This window comes from Delphinapterus leucas, chromosome 7 (genome assembly GCF_059928025.1).
Source record: "Delphinapterus leucas isolate spDelLeu-1000000601 "Yukka" chromosome 7, BTC_Dleu_Yukka2, whole genome shotgun sequence".
Lineage (NCBI taxonomy): Eukaryota > Metazoa > Chordata > Mammalia > Artiodactyla > Monodontidae > Delphinapterus > Delphinapterus leucas.
In genome coordinates this window covers 26,011,632-26,029,473 of record NC_143135.1, presented here as the reverse complement: position 1 = coordinate 26,029,473, position 17,842 = coordinate 26,011,632, and the positions used below count along the sequence as shown (strand labels likewise).

The following is a 17,842-nucleotide window of genomic DNA, read 5'->3' as shown; positions in this document are numbered from 1 at the left end:
TACTATAGGTTGGTTACAGATACAGGAGTTCAGCAAAAATCAACAAAAGCATTCTGTGACAATCAGCTGACTCTATGAGATTTAAAATAACATGTGTTATATTATTATTTGTAAGTTGTGGGCTATATGTCTTTCATGTCAATATGTTATAACTTTTATGTTAAACATTTAAAGCATACCCTTGGACAGAACCACGGACAACCTACATAGCTCCTCCAGCAACAAATTCTCATAGTTGTACAAAGTCTTCAGGGATCCCAAGGAATCCCTAGGGGAGTGACATTTCAGACCTGGCCCCTTCTCAAAAACACGTGTCCCAACTCCCAACTTCTTAAGGTCACTTGATCTCTAGGCCCATCTCTCAAAGAGCTAACCACAGATCTCTTAATAGAATTAGAAAGTCTCCCCTGGACCATGAGCTGGAAACAAAATAAACTGGGTTGGAACCTTGGAAAAACTCAATCACAGCCTCTTAGTTACATGTGAATACTTCATTGTCACACTTACCAGGTGACATAGTTACTGATTTACATGGCAATCTCCCTTGCTAGACCATGACCTCCATGAAAACAGGGGTGTCTCTCATTCATCCCATGCTCAGCTAGAGTTCAGTCAATGTTCTTGAGCTTATGCATGAAGGCCTAAAGAGAGGGAGGAAGGATCTCCTTTACAAATCTGGTGTTGGCAGAATTAACATCTGTCTCGCTGTGTTATTTAGGTATTTCCTGCACGGTTCAAGAGCAATGTTTTGATGGTGATGCTACATCCAAATAGATGCAATAAGTCATCCAAATTCAATTCAGAAGTCATCCAAATTTTTCAAAATATACTGCACATATACTCGTTGTTCCTACTATGTAGGATACATGACCATCACAATTAATGAACAATATCCTTGGAGTTCATACAGACAAATAAGCCGCCTTTGCAAATATAACCCCCCAATTTTCAAACATATGGACTAAAGACACTTTACAATGTAGACTTGCCTCTTCAAGTTTTGTATTTGTAGAGTAGGGGCAAGAACAACCCATGGTTGTGTGACTCTGTGTGATGGAAGCAGGTCCCACATGTACAATTTTATCCAGGGGGTATCACGTCTACCTGTTTCAGAGTATGTAGGAACCCGTGCCCAGGGTACTTTGGGGACAGGAGACTGAGATGCAGAGAGGTGACTGCTATTCTCCAGAACACAACTGATCCTGACAGCAATAGCTGGCAATACCCACACAGGGACTGCTGCAAAACCAGCCATGGCTTAGACAGTTTCCTAAGTTGCGCATAGAATTAAAAAAAAAAAGGATACCAAGCCATACATTTAAGGTAATTAAGTCATTACTTAATTCAATCAATGAAATAACAGACATCAAAACAGGACCGGAATTCTCCTTTGAGATCCAGATGAATATTGGTACTGGTCCACGAACCTGAATTCCATGCTTTCCACGGCTTTTCATTTTTCCTCTCAATGACTGGAAACCAAATACAGAATTTTATCCTCCTTAATTCTCTCTCACTAGAAGTTGGGAATTTTCTGACATAAGAAGCTAATTAAAAACACATTACTACTGCAAGGGTTGCCTTGCAGCTCACCTGGCATCTAGGGGTTAATCTCACACATTTAATACCCCACCTTAAACAGGAATTATAGGAGCCAGCAAGCAGCTTTCATGACAACCTTCCTAAGATGGTGCTACTTCTTCAGAGCACGACAGTCTAAAAAAAAGGGCATGCAAATGGAGATAAATGGTACGCAGGCCACCGAGGTAATTAAAAATGTATTTTCCATTTCCTGGTAATTGAATTGTGTACAAGCTGCAAGTTAATGAGGTCATCTACCCTCGAGCACTGACAGGAAAGCAGGAATAATTATCTTTCAATTTTTTCTTATGTAGCAATTAATTTTAACCATTCGCCTACACCCCACTTCCACTCCCCTCAATCCAGTCAGTCAAAGTCATGGCTAAACCGAATTGACAAGCAATTGATACGGTGGCAGCACCGAGCTGCCGAGGCGGGCAAGGTAATCAAGGGGCTGCAGCTGTTGAGGGCTAAGCGCTTCCAGGTGAATGTCGCCTGAGATTTCGCATTCTGCCACTCGGAGGACACGGGACACACAGTGGTGGCTGACAGAACATCTGGTGCCAGGTGGGCTGGGAAGAGGCACTGCTGACTTGGGAAGGCAACAGAAGGATGGACAAGGATTGATGGATGGACAAGACTTCGAAACAAAATGTCACTTGCAAAAACCGTTATCCAAAACCGGGAGAGAAATGCTCAGCCACTCGTCACACTCGCCTTGCACTTACAGCATCATCAAACTTCTTGGAGCTTTTTGGCTGGTTGACTTTGGAGTGGGGTCCTAAGGGCCAATGCTTCTAGAACTTACGGACACAAAAAGTTTCTTATTTAGCTCAACAAAAGTTCACTTCTCTTTTCAGTCATCCTCCTTCTAAACCCACTGTTCTAAGGCCAGAGCATTGCGAGGTTGAGAAGGAGGGCATTTATTCCAGTTCTGCTGCTATCTGGCTGACTCAGCCCCAAATGCATCATGTTATTATAGGTACTGTCTGGAGTCTGTCCATCTGTGACTCTAGTTTGCCCAACGTTTAGATCAAGTCCTGGCCACCCCACTCGACCCCCACTTCTCTAATTGGTGAAGTTAGAGAAAAATCTAAATACTTAAGAGAAAGAGAGAGAAAGAAATCAGGTCTTAAGAACAAGGTCCTACTGTAGAGCACAGGGAACTCTATTCAATATCCTGTGATAAACCACAATGGAAAAGAATCTGAAAAAGAATGTATATATATGTATAACTGAATCACTTTGCTGTACAGCAGAAATTAACACAACATTGTAAATCAACTATACTTCAGTAAAAAAAAAAAAATCAGGTCTTCATTCACTTACCCTATTCAGACTTATTAAGCACCTAGATAGCTCTTAATACTAAGTAGAGTGGTTACTCTGTTGCCCTGATATAATTATTAATAGCACCTACTTTCACTTTGAAAGTATCCCATAACGGATGATAACTTATATGGCCACCTGATCATAGGGTGCCATGGAGTGAAAGGTAGGTATAGTGAGATTAGCAAGCTTCTTCAAAATTATAAGCCCCCCTCACCACTCCTTGAGAGCTGGTTGCCATGACTTAACTCTTCTTTCCTTCCGTGTGTCCCCACGGTACCCAGCACCATCAGGGAACCTACACCAGGCAATATCATTTCCTATCCGCCTCCTGTGCTGAAAAAAGCAGATCTGAGATAAGGCTAGTTTCTCCATTCCCAAATCAAGGTAGGCTTTCTGAAGAATGACAAACCAGGAAGAATACATGGTTGGAAATTCTTAGGTTTTCCCAGATATTTGCAAAAAGGGAATTTCCTTTTGAAAATATGGACTGATAGTTTTGAATTAGAAAGATTAGCCCAGAGCAAAATGAAATTTCTCAAAAGCTACTCATTAGGACAACAGATATAAACTGAATGTCTTCGAGTTGAGCAGAAGGGCAAGGTGTGTCGCCTTTTTTCTTTGTTCTTGAGGCTTCTGTTGCATCTTCATTCTCATGATGTCTATGCCATTTCCCCCAGGGGACCACAGAAGGAAGAGCACCTTGGATCCGGCCTTACTCTGATCAATGCAGGTATGACCCAGGTGGGCTCAGAGGTGCATGGTGGGACAAAAGAAGAAAGAGTCTCCCTCAAAAGCTATGAGGCATGGCAATCCTACTCCTATCCATGCCCTGAAACAACCGCAGAAGGAGAGTGCAAGGGGAAGCTCTCCCAGGCCACTTTGCAAAGGTGAATGGCTTGTTACAGTTCTGCTGCTCCTGCAGTTAAATGCACATCTGCAAACCCAGAACACAGGGAAGTCACCACGGAAAGGTGCACTCTAGCCCACAGTTGCTGCGACTCCTCATATAGGTTTAACTCTCACTGTCCCTGCCTACCCCCAAACAAATCTCTCTCTTAAGAGGATAAAGAAGTTAGCACTGGCTACACTGTTACCAGACCTCGTTTTCTGGACATGTGAGGTGGCATCCCCACTGATGCCTCAGTGTCCATTCTTGGTGATGTTTGTGTTGAGCATTGCCCTCTTCCTCTTCTACAGTTGAGCCCCACATGGGAGGGGACACATCTGTCTCTAATGCCTTGGTCTGACAGAGTTTACTGGGTCACTTTTCTCCTGAATTATGCAGCTGTCAGGGTAAAAGTTCTATGAGAAGAGAAGAAACCCAGAACCACAGAGAAGGACATACACGACCAGGCTGAGGTTGAACAGTACATTGGTCAGAGTTTTCCAGAGAAACAGAACCAACAGGATACAGATATAGATGTAGATAGATAGATACATAGATAGATACATAGATAGAAATTTAAGATATTGGCTCAATCAACAATCAATTGTAGAGGCTTGGTGAGTCCAAAATCTGGTTGGAGACTCAGGAAAGAGCTGCAGTTCAAATCCAAAGGAAGTCAGGCTGTAGATGCAGGAAGAGCTGATGTCATAGTTCAAGTTTAAGGCCATCTGCAGCAGAATCCTCTCTTGCTCAGGGGAGGTCAGTCTTTTGATCTATTCAAACTTTCAGCTGATTGGATGAGGCCCACCCACATTATGGAGGGCAATCTGCTTTACTCAAAGTCCACCAATTTAAATGTAAATCTCATCCAAAACACCCTCACAGAAACATTCAGAATAATGTTTGACCAGATATCTGGGCACTGTGGCCCAGCCATGATGACACATAAAATTAACAATCATTAGCAAGCAAGGAGGACTGACTTCTCAGAGCATCTCCTGAGCCAAGACCTGGAGGAAGTAAGACTGCTGTGCAGCTTTTATCCTTCACATCACGTTTTTGGTTTCCCCAGAATCCCCGCCCCTATGAAATTGAGGAAATAAAGCATTAAGGATGTTTATTGGGAAAGATACATAACTGATTAAGGGTGATGGAAAAAGATGGGATATAGTGGACCATGTGTCTACACTGGCAAGAATGATCCTCTGGAGCGGGAGAGAGGGGTAATTCAGGAGGGACAGGCAATGGCCAAAGGAACCAAGACCTGTAGACTAGGAGCCACTGGTAGCATCACAGAACCTCAGAGCCTGAAGAGACTTCTGAGTTCCCCACACGTCTACCCGTCAGAACATCAAGGTGAAACGACAGGCAAGGCTACTGAGCTAGTTACTGGCCAAGACTGGGACCCAGATCTTATCAGTGACTTACTGTTTGTTGAGCACTTACTATGTGCCAGGAATTTATTTCACAGAGCAAGAAACTGGGGCTCAGAGAGATGAGTCCAAAATTACACAACTACTAAGGGTTAGAGCTGGGCTTCAAGCCTGACAGTGTGTGATTCAGAAACTCAAACACTTATTCTCCACACTAAAACAGCCTCCCAGGCCAGGGTCCCCACGCCTTGCAGGGCTGAGTCACTGGAATGGCTCACCTGGAGCTACTCACATCCTTCTCAGGGCAAAGAGGAATGTCCTGACCTCTTGGAGGGCGGTTCAGACAACAGGTAGTGCTGTATCCGTGACACACAGACACACAGCCTCTCAAGGTGGCAGACAAGACGAAGATCAGATCCTTGGGAGAGTCTATAAGAACACCACACGCGGGCACGCGCACGCACACACGGAAGCGCTCACCAGCAGACAGCAGGGTTTCCCGTTGCTCTGTGAGGAGGAGGGGCCGCCAGCAGGACGCTCCACCATCACCTGCTAATGACAAGCTGTTCCATCCCCAGCAGAGCCCTGGAACCAGTCTGCGCGCAGACACAAAAAAGCCTGACTTCATTTTAGCAGCCAAATTGCCATCCAAAGAAAAGATTTCCTGGGACAACAGATTTCTCTGAGGAGAACGCAAAAGGGTGGACAGGTGGTTTCCCATCGAAAAGCATCACCCATGACTTCCTCTCCAGACTCCAGGCTGCCTGGTCGGGCCCAGAGAGCAAGGGAAATGCTGGCTCAAGATACAGAGATCTTCTGAAATGGAAATGTGCCTTTGGAATTATTTTGGCATTTTGTTTTAATAGATAATGGAAATTTCTTAGAAAGAAGTAAATGATGATGACAGCTACTACTTAGTAAGCTTAATAATGGTAGCTGTAATTTATTGAGCACTTAGCATATGCCGGGAACTATGCTTTGCGTGCTTTCTCTAATTTGCTCCTCACAACAAGTGTATGAAGAGTATTCTAGTCATATCACCATCTTACAGAGGAGGAAATGGCATCTCCAAGAGGTTAATTCACTGCTCAAAGGACACCCAGCTAGCAAGTGCAATTGCTGGGGTTTAAATCCAAATCTACCTCATTCCAAAGCCTGTGCCCAATCAATGTATACGGGTGTGGGACTGCATGAGTGTATGTGTATCTGAGTGTGGTGTGTGTGTGTGTGTGTGTGTGTGTGTGTGTGTGTGTATGTGAGATGATCTAACATAAAATGCAAAGCACCCTGGGCAACTGAACATCCAAGAAGCAAGAAGGACTTCAGGACAGAGTGAAGTCAAACCTTATCCTCTCTCCACCAAAAGGTCCACACATTTGGGGGTGTGCAGGTGGAGCCCACAGCTCCTCTATGCTCATAGGGCAGAGGTGGACAGAGCCCCTGCCCTTTTCTACTTTGCCAGACTTCCTCAGCTTTCTAGGTATTAGTAAGACATGGGTTCCCTGGTGCCCTCCCCAATATCCACCCACTGCCTTCCCTTCCAGTATCTTTAATCACACTTAGAATAAAATCCAAAGTCTTTCCCTTGGCCAACAAAGCCCTGCACGATCTGGCTGGCTCTCCCCTCAACACTGCTGAGCTCCCCGGCAGACCCCCAACCTGGACTACTGGTAAGAGAGAAATAAACCTCTCTCTTGTTTCAGCCCAGCATTTGGCGGGTGGGGGTGGGGGGCGGGTGGGGGGGGAGGCAGGGGAGGGTGTCTCCTGTTACAGCAGCCTAGCCAATATTAACTCATACTCGTGGTCTCTGACCTTGACATTTAAACTTCCTTCACTCTCCTCAAATCTCTGACCTGCCCTGTCCACTCAACCCCACACTCTCAGCAGATGACTTGATCTTCTATTTCAGAAAGAAAGGAAGCCAGCACACGAGCGAGCACTCTCTCAGCTTTCACTACCCAACCACTTTAGGTGACATCTGCACCCAACCTGTGACTCCATGGGAATGTCCCTCCTCCCGTCCCGGCCAGGATTTTTATCAGGACTTTGAGTCCCATCCCTTCTGTTCCTCAGGGAACTCTCATTTTGTCTTCCCTTCTCTTTTTTATAATTCAACCTCCCCCTCTCAACTGTGTCCACAGCAGTAAACATGTTCATGATTTTCTCATCTTAATAATACAAAAAAAACCACTAAGCCTTCTCTTGACCACACACCACCCCTAACTCTCAAACGCTTAACCACTTCACAGTAACATTTTTTTTTTTTTGCAGTACGCGGGCCTCTCACCATCGCGGCCCCTACCGCTGCGGAGCACAGGCTCCGGACCAGCGGCCATGGCTCACAGGTCCAGCCGCTCCGCGGCATGTGGGATCTTCCCGGACCGGGGCACGAACCCGTGTTCCCTGCATCGGCAGGCGGACTCTCAACCACTGCGCCACCAGGGAAGCCCTAAGGCCTTTTTACAAAATGCCACAGTTCCACCCCAGCCTCCCGTTCCAGAACTTGCACTTGTAAATCATCACCCAACACAGGAACAAGAATAAGGATCTTCCCATTGCCCAGCATTTCTCATCCTTACAGGACTCCTTCCTCACAATTACAAAACTTCCAAAGCATGTTAGAAATGCAGCAAACCTTCACCACTTTTAATCCATTGGGCTTCCTTTGCCAGTAACAGCAGGACTAAGAAAAAGAGCTACAGAAGCAGGAGATAACCGGTAATTTTAGTAATTTTCCTTTGCCATAGGAGCCATTCTTCCCAAGGTGGCTCCTTAACTATTTTATTCTTGTATCTCTTATCCTTCTAAGCAATTAAGGAGCATGGTCACAGGCACAGGGGGAGGAAGTGTGACCAAGGGTCCATACCACCTGACTGGCCAGCAGGCTGTGAACCCTCCCATGAGCCTAAATGCCCAGCTGAGGGCTTGGCACGTGTATTACACTGATATCAACCATGCTTTTACATTAAGCCACTGAGTGGACATTTCTTTTGAAGTAAACCCTATGGGCTAATGGTGGAATGAAATTCAATTCCTAATGGAAAGTGAGGGAGAAGCAAGTATGTTTTCTGACTGTGAATTATTTTAAAAGGACACACACTCCAAGACAAATACCTTCCCCGAATCCGTTTACTGAAAAAGTTCAAGAAAAATTTTTTACTTCCAAAGCGCATGAGCAAATAGAATGAACCATTCCTACCCTACCAAGTTCATGCGTAGAGTTCCTCCCTGCTGTGGTTGCAGACTGGTGAGGTTGGTAGTCACCTGTTTACTTTCTTATAACTCTGCTTTGTAATCTTTTATCACACAGTCATAAAGTTTAACAAGTGTGTTTAATTCCAAAGTTTTGGGGGGATTTTGGAAGATCTGGAGGGCGAGAGGGAGACCCTGCAGCATTAGCTACAACCACCTCCAAAATCTTCAAAAAGAAGAAAATTGTTTTGGTAAGCCAAGCTAAAGAGGCAGTTCTTCAAGTCTTCCAGAGTAACACAAACCCATCCTGTGCCTTGAATCGAAGTTGTTTTTCCCCACTGGGCACCTCAGCAAAGCAGGGAGTCGCACGGTGCTTCTTACCTCTTGCTGTTGGGCTGAAGACGAAAGAGACAGACATTTCCACTGCAGTAGTAGGGACTGAATTGAGTTCTCTTGCAAAATATAGCTGGAGAGGACTCAGGAGTTACTGGCTGCTTCACAGCACTTGTGGAATGTGCCATGGAATAACCCAGGCCTTTACTGCCCCTAGCCAGACACCGTGGTCATCATCATGGTTGTAGTTACTGCTCTTGTGGTACCATCCATTTCTATAGTCCCCACGTAGTTGACAGTGAACTTCGTGTATTAGCAGAGGTGACACAGGGGCGTGTTTCCTAGTGCTCCTTTCTCCTGACCAGTTCAGCCAGGCCACGCTCCAGTCCCCCCAGCAGGTAGAGCAGTGAGGTCTTCTCAGCATACTCACACTTACCTTGCCCTGGAAAAAGAGCCTGAATGCTGAAGTTCAATGCTCCTACTTTGAAATATCTACTCTGCAACTCAGGCTTGCCTGACCCCCACCCTTGCACTTGAGTCTCATCTTCATAAAATGCAAGCAATAGGTAGATTACCTCATAGGGTGATTGTGAGGATTTAAGTATATTATATACGTATGTTAATCAGGATTTTTCATTGCAACCCATAGAAATGAAGTCTGGTGAATTTAGGAAGAAAAGGGATTTACTGAAAGGATTTTGGAGAGCCCACAGAGCTCGAGAAGGACTGGAGAATGGATCTAAAGCTAATGTTGCCAGGAACAACACCTGAAAGCACATCCCAGAACGAGTCCCCGAAGAAAACTCTGCCACGGCCACTATCCCCAGACACACTCTGGACGCTGACACAGGGTCACTGTCATGGTTGCCACCTCAAGCAGGATGTAGCTGTCATTGGTCCTCCATCTTGGCCAGAATGGATTCTGCAGTCTCTACATCAACACATCGGTAGCTGCTGATCCACAGCCTGAGGCAGGTGCATTGACAAAGCCTGGGTCCTATGCCAGCATCTTAGGTGCATAGGAGGCTGGGAGAATAAGTACCTGGCATTTTCAGCTTCTAAACGTGTGTGTTGGGAGAAAGGAGTTTTCTGCAGTTATAGGAAATGTGTTCAGTTGCTAACAGCCAAAAAGAATGACTAATATTCACTAACAAATGAAATAAACCAGTACCTGATGTGTTCCCTGTCATCCTTATACCCTATCTTATCCAAGTCTGGGTTGAGCACAGTATCAGAATGCTGTGTTGTAAAGACATTCACAGCCACCCCACCTGACCCCAAAACCCCATAAAACTCCCCACCTGTAACACCCACCTGTCTCCACATCCCAGTCCCTTTATTCTTCTCCCCAAGAAGCCAATGCCTATCTGATAAACAAATCTGTGCTAAGTGCTGATGACTGAAAATGGGTTAGTTAGTGCCTGATTCTTTCCGGCATCTTCCTATTTTCCCTAGGAGATTCCAGGGGCCATAAAGGTTCAGCCTGAAGGGATTTAAAGCAGCTGTTAAATTTACCTTGGAGAGGTTCTGGTCAGCAAGGAGGTCTTCTGACTGAGGCAACCACTCTTCAGTAAGTAACCTGGAATAAATCAGTATCACCAACTCCCCGTGAGCAGACCCACATGCTTATGTTTGATGTCACCCGATCTTCCCCCCAAACCTCATATGATCTTCAGGGTAAGTATAATTATCTTCATCTGATAAATGAGATACCCAGAAAGGTTAAATGAATTTCCCAAGGCACTAAATCTGTTAAACAGCAAAGCTGAGACTGGACCCAGAGTTCTTGACTCCTATCCGGTGCTTTTCACTTTCTGTAACTCCTGGCTGCCCTTCTCCCGGTCTTGAACAACCCCCGGGCTGTGAGTGAATAAGGGACCAAAGAAACCCAAAAGGCAGTCCTCTGGGAGGCAGGAGAGGTTGGCAGGGGAGAGGAAACAACCCCGGGATGATCCCCTTCCTAGCGCACATCCCATTTGCTTTGATTTGACTCTCAGTGTTTTCAAATGGGTTCTGATTCCAAAATATTTACATTCACCAGGAAGGCTAAGTACAATGGCTTCCTTTTGGTCTAAAAAATTGCAAAAATTAGGGGATGTACAACAACCACAGATGGAATCCAGGAGTTGAGGTGGGGTGGGGAAAGGGACACCAAATCTGCAAACCAGTGTGAGCCCTTTTAGCTGCAGTGATGGGGAAAGGGCGCCATCTCTGAGCTGCATGATTAAAGCAACTGCAAATTAGTTTCCGCAAAGGTCTTTCCCCTTAAACTGAAAAGCACCGTGTAACGGAATTTCATAGACACTGCTTTGCAAATGACTTCATATCTCACTCTGTTCAGAGCTGAGAGGTGGCCGCATGCTGTGAATCATAAGAGACTGAGGCTCTGGTGGGGCTGCCGAACCTTCCTCCGACTGACTTCGACATCTAGACACAGACTACTCTCCCCATCCCTTAACCTGGGAAGGGAATTAGTGAACTGAGAGTACTGGAGTCACTGCTACATGACTAGTAGTCTATCCCTCCCCCTAACCAGGCTATTTACCCACAAACTGTGCTTTCTACACTGTCAGGCTCCTAGGGGTTGCTAGCTGGCTATGGATTGCCCAGGTACACACATTTTAAGTAAAAGGCTTTGGAAGTCTATGGGGTTTCTGAGCTCTAATGAGATTTCCAGTCGAAATGACCGAGTCACGCTGACAAAGCTATGCCGAATGCCACACCATTTTCACCAACCGCCTTAGCTTTCTTGGGGGTACCCCTTGAGCTTAATGTAGGAATCGTATTTCCTAATAGTCAGCAGCTCTACAGTGAATCAAACAGGTTGCATTCCAGTGTCAAGCCTGATTGACTAATATTTCCAGACAGCCCAAATCTCTAATTCATTCACGCAAGAAAAAGGTATTAGCACCTACTATGTGCCAGGCACTATGCCAGGGATACAACTATGAGTCACGGCTCTCGTGGTGATTACAAATGACAGAGACAGGACACTTTCAAATAGTTGTTGCAACGAATGTAAAACTGCAACACTGACAATGTGATACTGTGGGCGGTCCCGAGAGAGAGCCCAGGAGAGGGGAATTAGACCTGGTCAGGGCATCCGGAAGACATCCCTGAGAAAGTGACCTTTCAGCTGAGAACTAACAGGTCAGAAAGAGCCAAGAGAAGAGAGAAAGGAAACCCTCAAGGCAGAGGGCACAGCACAGGCAAAGCCCAATGAGGTCAGGGGCTTGACGAGAACTGGAAAAAAAGGCTGGTATACATTAAGCTTGGTGAGCGAGGGCAACAAGGCACCAAAGGAGCCTGAAAAAGGGGAGACCCTGCAGGGCTTTTCAGGACATGCAGAGGAGTTTTGTCTTTATTTGAAACGCAAATTGGATGCCATGGAAAAGTTGTAATGGGGATGAGGGCCATTAGAAAACGTCTCTCTGGCTGCAGCATGGTGGCCATATTAGAAGGGATGGCCGGGTGGAGTTTCCCATCAAGGAAAGTAGGTGCTCAGAGTCTCACCTATCCTGGCAGTGACCTGAGTCCCCCACAATCACAAGGGCAATAGCACAGCCAACTCAGGAATTCAGGACCACACTGTGCAACCCCAAAACTCTTTCCACTACAGAATCACCCAGTAGCACAAGTTTAAGGTGTGATGTTGTCACATTCCTTCACCTCTCTGTGAAACTACCCATTGACACAGACAACAACACTGACAATAACCAGCACGAAGGTACCAAGTCCAATGATGGGTTATCAGCACACACATGGTGATCTCTTCCCAACTATATGTATATATCCTCTGCCTAAGAGAGAAGTTCAAGTGTATGCTCTTTAAAATGGTAATAATTTAAAAACTTAACCTTCACTCACTGTCTATTTAGTGATTCTCAACCAGGGCAATTTTGTCCCCCTCCCCTGAGGACATTTGGCAACGTGTAGAGGCATTTTCGGTTGTCACCCTGGAAGGATGTCTAACTGGCATCTAACTGTTTAGCCAGAGATGCAGCTAAACATCCTACAATGCACAGGACAGTCCTCCAGAACAAAGAATTACCCAGCCCCCAAATGTCAATAATCCCGCTATTGAGAAATCTGATCTACAGGGGCTCGAAGCCACAAGGTGGGTTCTGGGTTCTTGAGTAACTGCATAAACAGAACATCACACACACACACACACACACACACACACACACTGACCTCCATTTGACAGTGACTGAAACAAGAAATAAACTTTTGTTGTGTTAAGTCACTGAGATTTGGAGGCAATTCAATACAGCAGCTACCGTTATTTACTTTAACAAGTGCAACTGGTAGAGGTTAGTCCTTCTGGGAGGACAAGTGTACCCTAGCAACAGAGCCATATGACTTGGCAGGTGCTGGGAAGGATTCTGGAGTAAAGGGAAGGGCAGTGGACACCTGGTCCTATCTTGTAAGTCATGAGGCCTCACAGTGCCATGGGGGTTACTAAGTCAAGAGCACAGTGGATCCTTCATAGCTCTCTCACTCCTAATGACCAGAGGCAGTGCCTTTGCAGAGAAACTTTTAGCAACTCAGTGGAGGAGTGCAGCAGGAACCCTCACCTCAAGAACAACCGGTAACCTCTCTCATTTTCCTCTTTCCCTCACCCTATTTTTGTGAGATAGGGACTAGCTACAATAGTCAACAAGGTCCGTTTAGTGTATGATCTGGTCTTACTGTGACTAACAAGGTGACTGGTTGTATATATCCTCTTTATGGTTGTTCATTATATCACCCTAACATAAAGTAATTTAACTTCGGTGGGATAATTAGGGTATTTCTAATCTAACTGATAGTCTGAATGAAATGAGATTTTCAGAGGGAGATTTGTGTATCAGGAGACTGGTGACCTCCAGCCCCAATTTTCACACGGTGTATTTATCTGGCAGCCCGACTTCCCAGGCATACTGAATCCACACATTTCCAAGCCTGTGGGTCATAGAACACACCCGCAAATGAGATTACTTTATTTATAATGAGATTTCCATGGGCTCAAGGAGGTAGACCATAATATTTTAACTGAGCCCTTCAGACTGACGGAGAAACTGTATGTTAACAGAGACCCTGAGACGCAAATGTACTCAAGAGGGCAAGTGGCCTGTATGGGGTCTCGGAGATGCAACTCAGCAGGAGAAATAAAGGCAGAGCCCCCTGAGGTGCCTGCCTGACTGGAACAGCCCAGGGCCACCCCAGCAGGGCAAACCTCGTGCTGGGAGGGTCACAGCAAGGCGGTCTTCACCTGCCCCTTGGAGAAGATTCAGAAAGAGTCTGCCCAGTAAGCCTGAGATAGGGGACCAAGGAAGGAGATCTGGAAAGTGGAAGCAGTAGAGGCCGGCAGGGTCAGGCCAGCAGCCTGAGCAAGCAGGCAGCTGACAGACCTACCGCCTGCTCCCCAGTCCCCCAAACACACCCCCAGGGACCGACCCACTCACCTCTGACCTCCACGCTGGCTCCAAACCTTACCATTAGAATCACGCTTTTACACCTGTCATCAGAGGCGGGATGCAAGCTCTTAGGAAAATATGCCCATTTTTCATTCCCATGTTTCATTCATTCATTGAGTACCCACATACGGCAAGCACTAGTAAGGCTCACAACAGATGAAGTCTCTCTTCCAGGCTATTTACATCCTTCTGGTTTTGTTGCTCAAGCCTCCTTAGTAAATTCCTTTAAATTCCCTTTAGAATTTAATTTGAGAGAAAAAAGTTTGTTTTTTCTGGAAGAAATAATATGTTTTCTTTTATCAGATAATGAGAGCTATGCAGCTCATCTGGTTCCCCTTGTTTTCTTGGGTGCCAGGAAGCTCAGAGGTTGATGTTATACTCAGTCGTAGAATTAGGTTGATGTTTTGTGTCTTTTTCTTTCTTATTTTCTATTTTTCTTATTTTTCTATTTCTAGTGAAAAAGATTGATTTAATGCTTTTTATTTGTTGAGGTATTTCGGTATTTCAATACTCCTTTGGAAAGGAGTACTTTATTAAATATATTTATTAAAACATTAAAAAATAAACAAAGAAGCATTGACTTAAAAAATCCCACTGTTGGGCTACCCTGGTGGCGCAGTGGTTGGGGGTCTGCCTGCCGATGCAGGGGGCACGGGTTCGTGCCCCAGTCCGGGAGGATCCCACATGCCGCGGAGCGGCTGCGCCCGTGGACCATGGCCGCTGAGCCTGTGCGTCCGGAGCCTGTTGCTCCGCGGCAGGAGAGGCCACAGCAGTGAGAGGCCCGCGTACCGCAAAAACAAAAACAAACAAACAAAAAAGCCCACTGTTAAAAATCCTTTAGTATTTACTAAGTACCTATCAGTAGCAAACATGGCTGAGCATGTAACATGGGCCCTTTTCTAAGCACTTTGTATCTCACAGCAGCCTTTGCGGTAAGTGCTATTATCCCCACTCCAGAGAGGAGAGAATGAAGGACAGAGGCCTAAGCAGGTTGCCTGAGATTACGCAATCAGTAAGGAGTAGAGCCAGGATCTACTGGGCAGTCTGGTACCAAGAGCTGCCCTCTTAACCACTGCTTCTCAGCATATACAACTTACTGCACTGGGCAAAGGAAAATGTACAGTATACGTACTGGACGCCTCTACCAGGCTGCCTCACCTCCTCTGGTGCCCCATTTTGTATTCCAGCCATCGCTACAGCAACCGGCCACACTGGTGCTCAGGTGTGACCTGGCAGCAACTTGCCTGGACAGCGTGGAGAGTCTCTCGCTTTCTGCCCTAAGGTTGCAGAGATCTGCTCAATGATTCTGACGCATGCACACACTTGGAAGAGGGAGGGACCTAACAGCCCATGGGGCAAACCTTGACCAGTGAGGGATGGAGCCAGTGGATCAATGCTCCTATTTCTGTCCTGTGGGCAGAGAATTCTGAGGCCCATTCTACACAGCTCCTCGGGATCTCAGTGGAATACAGCTGCTGTTGCCCACACTGCTGATCAGCTCAGTAACGTTGGGCTGGCCTTCCTTCTAGCTCACTCCTCCTAGGTCCCACTCTACCTCCTTGGGGTCCGTTTCTAATAAAACAGACTACGTGTATGCAAGAGCTTATCTCAGCTCTGCGTTGTGGGGAAACCAAGGCTAAGACATTACAGTTCATAGCTTGAGGAGTTCAGATTAGGGTGACACGTCATTACAACAGGAAAAACTCAGTAACGATGCATTAACAATCCATGATGAAGCAGCCACAAGAGTGACTTGAGCTGTAACAGTACAAGAGCACGGAGAAGTGAAATAAGCAGGGAGGTACGATAAAGTTTTCTTGGAGTGCAGACACACGTTCATTTACATGTCGTCTATGGCTGCTTTCCTACCACAACAGCAGAGCCTCGTAGTTGCTACGGTGGCACGGCCCACCAAGTCAAAGCTATTTCATATCTGGCTGTTTACTGAAAAGTGTGTGGACCTCTGATAGAGAAAAGCCAGGATCCTATGGGGATACAGAGAATGGGCACACATCCTATTTCTGAGGGTAGCTGGGAGGGTTGGACTGTTGAAGAACAGGAGCAGGGGCATTCCAGGTAGAGGCAACAGCTGAACCGAAGGCACAGCGTCAGCACGCTGCTGGCGAGGAACCACGGGTGGTTTACCACCGCAGGAGAGAAAGGGACCATGAGGGGAGTGATGGGACATGAGGCTCAGGCAGAGATTTAAGGTCTCTGCTGCTCGGTTATTTCTCTCACTTTAGGATATTTCCTTCAATAGCCAAATATACTGTAACAAAGAGTAACTCCAGATCTGGGTGTGTGCCTTCTACTGAACGGAGTTTATGGGGAGTTTGGGACAATTCCGTTCTTTTGATGAACAGCGGGAGCCCGTCTCGCAAAGCAGCCCTCTTTGCACCTGGGCATCCCTGACATTAAAGGCCCACTGCCCTGCCCTCCTCAGGGGGAATGCCTCAGCATGCGCCAGCTCAGCCCTCCTGCCCCTCTCACTGCTAAACCACACAGAGCTGACACGTCACCATGACAGTCAGCCCCAGCTGAGCGCTCTGACCAGTCTCCCTGCAGGCCTGCCTTTTGTTTTCCTGGAACGAGGATGCAGGAACAGTCATGGGGGACTGAGACCTGCCCCACGGCTCCGAGAGGTAGTGCTTCTTCGCGTCACTGGGAAAGGAAAAACCCTGGGGGGATCAGGATGGTCTGAGGAGGCGTTATTTTGTTCAGTTCTTTCAGGAATATGTATTGAGGGAGGACAAAATACAGGCCAGGCGGGGCGATCTTCTCAGGATACGAAAGAATGATGAAGGTCCTCTCCTGCCCTCAAGGGGCTCACAGTCTAACTGGGGAGATGGACGTGCTATTCCACAGCAGGGAGAGGCTGCCAGCTCCCCTCTGATGGGAGTGCAGCCCTGAGAGGTAAAGCTTGGAGGATATTAGAAGCTCAATAAACATCCTAAGAGAATCTGCTTTAATGATTATTTTGGAATGAACTACAGTTACCACATCAACTGCTGACATGAAAGTACATGCATAAAGTACTGAAGAATACTCCAAAATGGTTTATTCCCCCTCAAAAGATTTTCCTGACAATACTCGTCTATACTGGTTGGGTGAACCATTTTTGAATAAGCAATGCAAAGGTGAATTTCAGTCCCCAAAGGACAGACTTAAAGATAATTTGGAAAACAAACTGGTAATGCCAAGCCGCTGGCATTTAGATACCCATTTCAGTTGTTTCAGATTTGGCTTAGATGGAAATGTTGAAAACCAACATTGATTTTTTTCAAAAAGAAAAAATAGTTAACATTTACGAAGTATGGACATTTTGTCAGGCACTGCTATGGCTTCATAGATTTTATCTCATTTAATCTCCCCAGGAATCCTCGAGGTAGATTTTAGTATTATTACTGTCTCCATGTTACAGACGAGGCAACTAAGTCTTAAACAGACTAAGTAACTTGTCCCCCAGCCATCACTGGAGGAGGCAGATGTCACCTGACAGTTTATCCACAGGGGCCAGACCCTTAACTACCACACCAACTGTCTCCCCTTACTGACTAGTCCCCAGTTCCTGCCTGGGACATCTTTTTTCAGCAGTTTGGCCCAGAACAGATCTCAGGATAAGTTCCTTCTTTGTGATAAGCAGGGCCCACGATCTCTGACAGCTGTTCCCCGCTCTTCATCGTCAT

The 17,842-nt window shown here is 46.2% G+C and overlaps 1 protein-coding gene across 6 annotated transcripts in view; it reads right to left on the bottom strand.

Moving 5' to 3' along the window:
* Window positions 1-17,842, bottom strand: part of LOC111179808 (uncharacterized) — a 186,924-nt gene that overhangs the window by 73,188 nt on the left and 95,894 nt on the right. Inside the window, exons 5-6 of one of the 6 annotated variants that reach the window (XM_089915006.1) lie at window positions 10,213-10,276; window positions 1-8,759 (exon numbers count right to left, since the gene is read on the bottom strand). The exon at window positions 1-8,759 is cut by the window's left edge and continues 33,011 nt beyond it. The exons of 2 other annotated variants lie outside the window; for them this stretch is intronic. In XM_089915006.1, the coding sequence (XP_089771132.1) occupies window positions 8,742-8,759; window positions 10,213-10,276 (82 nt within the window). In that variant the 3' untranslated portion in view covers window positions 1-8,741. 3 more of the 6 variants (XM_089915002.1, XM_089915005.1, XM_089915007.1) reach the window with 3 other exon arrangements.